The sequence below is a fragment of the Tursiops truncatus genome, chromosome 2 (genome assembly GCF_011762595.2).
Source record: "Tursiops truncatus isolate mTurTru1 chromosome 2, mTurTru1.mat.Y, whole genome shotgun sequence".
NCBI classification, from domain to species: Eukaryota; Metazoa; Chordata; class Mammalia; order Artiodactyla; family Delphinidae; genus Tursiops; species Tursiops truncatus.
Window position 1 is genome coordinate 36,766,260 of NC_047035.1, and position 8,926 is coordinate 36,775,185.

At 47.3% G+C, this 8,926-nt stretch overlaps 1 protein-coding gene across 1 annotated transcript; it reads left to right on the plus strand.

Annotated features, from left to right (window-relative positions):
* The first annotated feature begins 1,964 nt into the window (after nucleotides 1-1,964).
* On the plus strand, nucleotides 1,965-5,596 carry GPX2 (glutathione peroxidase 2). The gene is made up of 2 exons (XM_033851053.2): nucleotides 1,965-2,367; nucleotides 4,922-5,596. Exons 1-2 carry the CDS (start codon nucleotides 2,146-2,148, stop codon nucleotides 5,270-5,272), a joined length of 573 nt encoding a protein of 190 aa, XP_033706944.1. The 5' UTR covers nucleotides 1,965-2,145; the 3' UTR covers nucleotides 5,273-5,596.
* Nucleotides 5,597-8,926: the final 3,330 nt, after the last annotated feature.

Sequence of the window (8,926 nt, forward strand, 5' to 3'; positions counted from 1 at the left end):
GAACAACCGGAATTGAAATCTCCAAAGGGGAAAGCTTGGCACCTCTATTTAGAAAAATCGCTACATGCAGTTCTCATTTGCAGCCAGAATTGAGAACCATCGACCTAGGCTTTCTGCCTACTAAGCCAGTGAAGTTTCCAGAACATCTACTGTCCCTGTGGAAAGCCATGTTAGTGCATGTCCAGAGTTACAAGCTTCTGGAAAGTAGGCCAGTTTGAGGTACATCTGGAAACAAAGAGGTATTTTAGGAGAGCTTCATCAATTGTATTCAATCGTGAAAGGTGAGAACCTGGGCAACTCAAGGTGTCCTAGGTTGCCCCTGGAGAAAAGGGATGTCGTGTACCTAAGGAAGACAGCACCTCCACTCCTCAGTTCAGCAACTTCCATGGTCTTCCTGGAGAGGGGTCCCAGAAGGGCAGCCAGTAAGAGGCATCTGGAAGCCCAGAGAGTACTAGGGAAGTGCTAGGCATGCAGGTGAATCTGGCAAGTTCATGTTAAGAGTTTAGCCCATTATCAGGGCGAAGTTCTTGACTCAGTGGCTTAGGAGGCGTTTATTTGCTTTTTCTAGCAACTCCACCCAGCCTCAGCAGGGGACACACTTCCCTCTGCATTTCCTGCCACCTCTTCTAGTGGCAAAAGATTCCATTCCCACTTAGGTAATGGAGGCTTTTTTGTAGGGAGCAGCCAGTTAAGATGTATGGATTCCCGTGTTGCATTAAACAGCCATGAACAGGCTACAGAACAGAACACCTGGGTACTTCCTGGAAAGTACTTCCTCCATCTTCTCAACAAATCAGATTCTCAAGACCAGCTGCTCCCCAACCTGGCTTATTCTTTGTTCTAGGAGACAGTTCCCAATGGACACATACCTGTGAAAACACTCTCTAGTAAACAACAGCATTGTTATTGAAATTTCGCTCTAAAATCCCAAAGCCAGGTAAAGCCTAATTGCCAGCTTTAATGATGGAGAAATCCAGGCATTAAAAACAAAAAACAAAATAACAAACCCCGATTTCTTGCATTGATGGGTGTTTGGAAGAATGAAGTGAAGCATTAGGTCTTTTTAGTTTCTGTGGGCTTCCAGTGCTGTGCTCCCATGATAGCTCTTAGCATGTCCCCCGATGTCCTGCAACACATTGCATGCTGGTGTTGAAAACATCGTGAGCGGCCTAGCTGGGTCTAGAACCATAGCAGCTTCGACTGCCTGCACACTTCCTTCTGTGGGGCATGACCAGCACAAGCCCCTCTGAGAAGTCTTTGGGACTGTCTTTGTCTGATAAGAGGTAGGGGCATCCATCCCCTCTGAGTTTACCCACCTGCTCTGTGACTCCTCTGTTATCCCAGCCACAACCAACTGCAGCCTCATGACCCTGTGGAGGTGGGGTGTGGGGTATTAGAGGAGATGGTACAGCGCAGGGGGCAAGGGCAGATGTGCTCTCCAGGACAAGTACCATCACTCACTGAGAGACTTTTCAAGACAAACACAGCTTCCCCTCTTCAGACTGGTGCAAGCTGAGGCACTGAAAGCCATTATTTTAGAAAACCACACACCGTCTTCCTAATGGTCCCTTTGATTTTGTGCTTGTGGAAAGTAACAGCCAAAGAGAGAAATGTGAACAGTAACATGTATATTCCATTTGTAGTCTGAGTAAAGGGGACATGCGCCCAGTCCTCTTCCTCATCCTTCAGCCCTCGGCAGACCCTGACCTCTCAATTGCACAATTCAGAGCTCGGCACTCAGCAGGCACTCAGTAACTGTCTGTGCCAAGTGAAAACAATATGCTGGGGCAAGTAGGAGTCAATCTTGCATCCCTCCCTGCCTTTTTTCCTCCCCGTCCAACCTTTGGGGCTCTGGTTTCCTGCAAGCGGTGAATTATTCATGTCTGCTCAGAGATATCACATTGGCCCTTCCTAGGTTGCCAACAGGGTGGAGCAGGGAGGTGGCTTTGTTCAGAGTCTGTAAATAGGAGGAGCGACCTTCCTGTTCAAACAGCACTTAACGGGTAGGTGACTTTTTGCTAAGTCATCCTGGGGATGCTCAAAGTCCCATTGTGAGATCCTTCCTGGCTCCTCCTTCCTCCCCACCCCTTTAATAGACCCTTAAGTGGGGTCACACTGCTCTGCCACTCACTCTGCACTTGCACCATGGCTTACGTTGCCAAGTCCTTCTACGACCTCAGTGCTATCAGCCTAGATGGGGAGAAGGTAGATTTCAATACATTCCGAGGCAGGGCAGTGCTGATTGAGAACGTGGCCTCGCTCTGAGGCACAACCACCCGGGACTTCACCCAACTCAACGAGCTGCAATGCCGCTTTCCCAGGCGCCTGGTGGTTCTTGGCTTCCCTTGCAACCAATTTGGACATCAGGTGAGACGTCCCTGGTATTGTACCCAAGGAGTTGGGTTGCTGCAGCTCCAGTGGGCTAAAGAGAGGGGGAGGACGACTATGTGTGTTGAGTGTCTTGAATCATGGGGTATGTTTTGTTAATCTAGGTCTTTAGGTGCATGCGAGTACCAGGGGGAAGTCAGTATGACTTTGTCTGTGATAGAACACCAAACGTATGGATTTTTATGGTTTCTTGTCTTCCCACTACACTCCACGAGGGCTGGTACCAGGTCTGTTTTTCTCTCCATTGTGTCCTCCGTGCCTGGGTATAGAAGGCACTCATTAAATGTTTGTTGAATGAATGACTGGAGGAAATAGAAGATCAAGAATCAAACTAGGATTGAACTGACTCAGGAGACCTTCATTTTCACTACATTTGATTCTGCTAATAGCTCTGTGCCCCAGGAAGAGTCACTCAATTTTTCTGTTTTGGTTTCCTCTTCTATAAACTAGGGATAATACCACTTACCTGATAGGATTATTGTGAGGTTGTGGGGATAAGAGCTACAAAAGTAACTTGAAAAGTATAGAGTAATATGCAAATGTAAGCAACTTTACTATTTAGATTGAAAGGTTTTGTTTGTTTGTTTAAAATCAGCCAAGTGGAGAGTGAATTTGGGGGAAGGTAAAAGGGTTTGCAAAGTGTACGTGTCTCCTCTGGGCATCACGCGTGCCTCTCTGTCCCTGATAATGGGTCAAGTTGTTATAGATCTTCAGCCCGCACACCTCAAGTTATCTTTTAGGGGTTCTTATATTTTCACTTAGGATTTTTTTTTTTTTTTTTTTTTTCGGTACGCTGGCCTCTCACTGTTGTGGCCTCTTCCGCTACGGAGCACAGGCTCCGGACGCGCAGGCTCAGCGTCCAAGGCTCACGGGCCCAGCCACTCCGCGGCATGTGGGATCCTCCTGGACCGGGGCACGAACCCGTGTCCCCTGCATCGGCAGGCGGACTCTCAACCACTGCGCCACCAGGGAAGCCCTCACTTAGGATTTTAATAGCACAAGCAGGCAGAATGTCCTCCAATTATAATCCCTTGGGTTCAATTCACAGTGGCATGAAGGCAAGGAAGAGATTATCAGAGATATAGGCAGGAAGGCTGAAATGTCATTGGCTGTGACAAACCTGAGCCCAAACCATGAGTGCTCTCACTGTTCCTTCCTTGCCTCAGTTCTGTTTCTAGGCTTGGCCAGGGAAAGAGAGACAGAAAAGGTAAAACCTCTTCAGAGGGGTCTCTCTGGCCCTAGAGATGCCTCCTTCCATCACTTCAGGCCAGCCAGTTGCTGGAGGGAATGCGTAAGCTACCAGTAGCCAGCAGGCCTTTTGCATTAGGAGATAAGATGTCTAATAGCCATCAACTCTGGGCTCAAGATGTCATGATGGCCTGGAACTGACTGTACTAATTGGTTCTAGTAGGTCAGAGGCAGGAACTTCTTGCCCTGAGGGAGATATATGACTCTTAGACTTGGCGGATGGGGGTGGAAAATAAGGGTTTCTATGGGTCTTTGTGGGCTGTCAGGGGTGGGGAATGCTAAGTGGGGATAGGACAGTGCTGGCAGCGGGGAGGAAAGACAGGCAACAGGTTGAGATCTAAAGCATCCTAGCTGAGTACAGCAAGTGAGCGTGAGGTGCAGGAAGCTAAGTGAAAGGAACGATAATTACACATTCACAACTTTTGGTCCTTAAGCCCTTATTTCCTTAACTTCCCCTTCCCCTGGCCTATTCCAGAACACTAAACCTTCAATCCTATTTAATTCATGCCTGTTGGTCATGAAGTAATTCCGTTTACAGTACGTTCATTGTTGTCTCTAACCTACTTTGCCTTTATGGCACCTGAAAACTAGTCTTCCTTGGATGGGGTTTTCCTTCATCAAAGCTTCCTCCTACTTGTACTTTAGATCTAGGACAAGATGAAAGGAAGAAGCTATAAATCCCATTCTTCTAGATCTCAATTTCACCTTTCGTTTGAGGAGCTGAGTAGGGCAGAGGCCAAGGCTAGATTCAACACTCAGAGGTAATTAGAAGAAAGACAGGCAAGGCCAGGGCAAAAGGAAAGGGAAGGTGGTGGCAGGGTGTGTGTGTGGGTGTGCATGTATGTGTGGGTGCATAAGTGGAAGGAGGGTTCTAGGCAATATGACCTGAGCCTCCTTTCCCTTTCTTTCTACTGCCCAGAACTCAAGGTTCCTTGAAGCTTCAGACAGATACCCTAAGCATTGCTCAGGGTAGATCGGAGAGAGAAGTGACAGCTCAAAAGCTCTATATCTTTCAGTACAAGAACAGCCAAGCTAGGGTCTGTGAGAACTTTCAGAAATGGCCTAGCAAACCATCAGACAATAGCTGTGAGAGGGAAAACTCCGAGTCAAGAGTAGGGCAAAGCGAATGAAGAAGGAAAGAGAAGGAACGGGGTAGGGGGGTGGGGGTGGGGAATACATAATAGAAAGAATGATCCTGGGGAGTACAGGAGGGTGACTTTGTAGATCCTTCGTAGCTCCTTCATCTCTTGCATTTCCCAAGCGCTTTGTCTCTTTTCTCCCCCAGGAGAACTGTCAGAATGAGGAGATTCTGAACAGCCTCAAGTACGTCCGCCCTGGGGGTGGATTCCAGCCCACCTTTACCCTTATCCAAAAGTGTGATGTGAATGGTCAGAATGAGCATCCTGTCTTCACCTACCTGAAGGATAAGCTCCCCTACCCTTACGACGACCCGTTTTCCCTCATGACCGATCCCAAGTTCATCATTTGGAGCCCTGTGCACCGCTCAGATGTGTCTTGGAACTTTGAGAAGTTCCTCGTCGGGCCAGAGGGGGAGCCCTTCCGACGCTACAGCCGCACCTTCCCGACCATCAACATCGAGCCTGACATCAAGCGCCTCCTCAAAGTTGCCATATAACCACCAGCAGATCTCCTACTTCCTCCTGCCCCTGAGCGTCTTTCCTGAGCATTCAGTGTGCCCTCAGGAGACTCTGCTGGGCCCGGGCTTTCCCTTCAGATCAGTCCCCTGCATTGAAGAGCCTTGCCTTTCTGGTCTGCCTGTTTCCTTTCCTTGCCCCCAAACTTCTGGTTGGTGATTCAACCTGGGGCTCCAAGACGGGTGGGCTCTGAGCCTTCAGAGTGATGGCGCCTTCCTAAAGCTGTATGGGAGGTGTCTGAGAAGTGTGAGGGTCCAGAGCCAGCCTTCTGGCTGAGTCCAATAAAGGGCAGGTGTGGAAACGGCCAGGCTCTCTGTGTCTCTTCCTTGACGGAGGTGGGAGGGACGGTATAAAACCGCAGGTGGGACGGAGGGGCTGGCAGCACACAAAGGCTGAGGAGAGGGAGGCTCCGATCAAGGGGACACTCCAATTACTGTCTGGAAAGCAGGCTCAGGTCACGGTCTGGGTGGCAGGCGGAGTTTCGGGAAGTGTGAATTGTATTATTACTTTATGGCTCTTCTTCAGAACTGGGGAAAGGAGGTGATAAGGAGAAGAAAGGGGAAGAAAAGTGGAGGAAGCACTGGGAAGTTAGAGGATTCCAATCAGGAAGATTGGGCTGTGGGTACTGGGCTAAAGGTTACCTGCACCTTAAGAAGTTGAACTTAGTCCACTTTAATGACTGTGGGTACTGGGCTAAAGGTTACCTGCACCTTAAGAAGTTGAACTTAGTCCACTTTAATGACAGCAAGGGCGTGGAGAGTACAGTTGCTGGGAACACAAAGAGCACTTTACCCATTTCCTGATCACCTTGTGGAGTAACGTTTGTTTTAGATCCTTTGTTAGATTGACTCTCCCTCCTTTTTAAAGTTCACATTCCACCCTTGTCTTTCTCACACTCACAAATTCACAAATGCAGGAATAAGACAGACAAGTTTAGGCATGAATGACTGGTTTCACTTTTTTTTTTTTTTTTTTGCGGTATGCGGGCCTCTCACTGTTGTGGCCTCTCCCGTTGCGGAGCACAGGCTCCGGACGCGCAGGCTCAGCGGCCATGGCTCACGGGCCCAGCCACTCCGTGGCATGTGGGATCTTCCCGGACCGGGGCACGAACCCGTGTCCCCTGCATCGGCAGGCAGACTCCCAACCACTGCGCCACCAGGGAAGCCCCGGTTTCACTTCTTCCATGAGGGTGGGGATGTGAGAGGGCCTCCCTTCAGACAGTCATACTGTTTATAACCCGCCAACACGATAGCTGTCCTGTGAGAACAGAGTTCTGCCGAATGGCTCTGAAGGACAGTGCCCCAGATTCCTCACCTAGTACAGGCATACTCAAAAGCACCACCAAGACAAGGTCCTATCATGCTCTAGAAAAGACACCAGCTGACAGGCCACTGCCCTCTCATTTTGTCCCACAAACCTCTTCTTGGAAACTTCTCATTTTGCCCTTCTTTCTTTGATCACTAGATGGAATATTTTACTTCTCTTCATTGAAGCCCTGAAGGGACCGTTCTCCAAACTGGACACACAGCTTGAGAACCCCAATGCTGAGGGATGTTCCCCGTAACTATTTTCCAAGCACTTGCATCATTTGAGAAGTAAATGTGGAATAGAGGTTAAGGGTCCCTACTGTCTGACCTTCTACTAAAGCTATGTCATCAATGGTGCTTTATTTCAAAACGGTAACCTGAGTGGTATAGTGGGACTCCCCTGGCATCCTTCTGCAGACTTCCTGCTAAATTAAGGCCATCCTTAATTTGACTCTTGAGAACTCAAGCCCTTCAAGATTCCTACTGTCAGAGCCAAGAGCTGGGGTATGGGTTTGTGGGCAGGACCAAGCATTGATGTTAGAGCAATAACTGCAGAGACAAACTGCTTCCCTGAAGAAATAAAATCAGAATTCATGTGGGATGCTAGCATGATTTGTTCATCTTTACAGTGCTATTGCCTGTTATGATGTCTAACAGCAGCGTCAGCTATCCTGGATGCTGGTATTATGGCACCGGCAACTTAGGGCCTGATATGCCAGAACGATGTGTTGGGTCTTCCCCAGGAGGCTCAAGTTGAGAGAATTATTTAGAGACTCCCAAAGGAATGGGAATTACAGTATAAGTGATTCTGCAGAGAGAGTCAGAAAGGGCCTTAGTGCTAGGAAGAGGGCTCCTCACTTGGTCAGGGAAATGCTGTTTGCTTCAGAAATGAGAAATTGTTTCCTTTTCTTTATTCCTCTTCTTGTTGGTCCCCTTTACATCCTCAGAAGTATCAGCTTATGGTCATAAACAGACAGGGCAAAGCTTAATATAATCACCCACTTTCCTAGATAAACATAATCTTTTAATCAAATTTCCCTAGGGGCATTCAGGAAGTAAGGAGAAGTCCCATAAACAAGCCTTCCCAGAAGTGCTGAGATAATGCTACTCGATTTAGAGGAGGGACAGAGGGAATCTTTCCTCTGAGGGCTCTTACAAAAAATATGGCTTGGAATAAGTGATTTAGGGGGCCAAGATACATAGACTGAAACTGATGATTATTTCCATGACTATGTTCCCACCGTTGCATCTCCTTAGTTTAAGGAACACTGAGCCAAACCCTTATTGGTGATTTCAAATCTGGTGATTTCTTATAATCACCATCACAACCATCATCCAAATTACCATACACTATACTCCCACACTGCACTAAGTACTTTCTATATGCTAGATTATTTAATCCTCATACGGACCCTGAGGAATTTTCATCTCTATTTAAAGAGAAGGTAACTGAGCAAGACACTTTTCAAGGACAAAGGGCTAGTGAGGGGCAGAGTTGAAAGTTAAACCCAGGTCAGTCTGACTCCAAAGCTTCTACTATTAACCACAACACAATAGTGCTTCCTTCTGTCTCAGAGTTTCTGCATTAAGACTGCTGAGCTGCCTCTCCACAGCAATGTATGACCTAATGACACTTTCACTTACATTATATCATTTGATTTTAAAACTGCGTAAAGGGGGCATGATTATGTCTGTTTTTCCACTGAAGAAACCAAGGTACTGACAGAATGACTTGCCCAATGTCCCACCATGAGCAGGTGGCAAAGCTAATTTCAGACCCAGGTCTCTTGATTTCCTTTCTACCCAACCATAGCATATCTCAAATAGAGACTTGTACTACAGTCAAGAAACATACATTTTAAAACTAAGAGCCTCAAATTCAGTCAAGTAAGTTAGCTTTTCTCAGGAAACAGAAGAATGAAACCGAAAGGATTCTTGTTACACTGAAATAAAGAACAGTGAATGTATACTTATTACTGATGACTTACAAGTAACAAACCATATCTGGCTCTTCCTAGACTATATCATATGTCAATTAATTACTACTGGGAGAACCCAAGATCATTTGAGGAAGACAGAGCTAGCTAAAACAACACAACAGCAAACAGGCTGAGCTCTGAACTCCAAGAGCCTAACCAGGTCGACCCCAGACCTGTACATCATGGAGCAGGTAGAGAAAGAATGAGGTGCTAGGACAAGTTCACGTTCCCCACTACACCTACAGGTGATTTCTTCTTCTTCTTGTATCTCAGAAAGGGAAGCAAAGAAGACCAATGCCTTTGCCTGGTTCCCCTTTACTTAAACAGAGAAATATAGATGCAGTAGAAC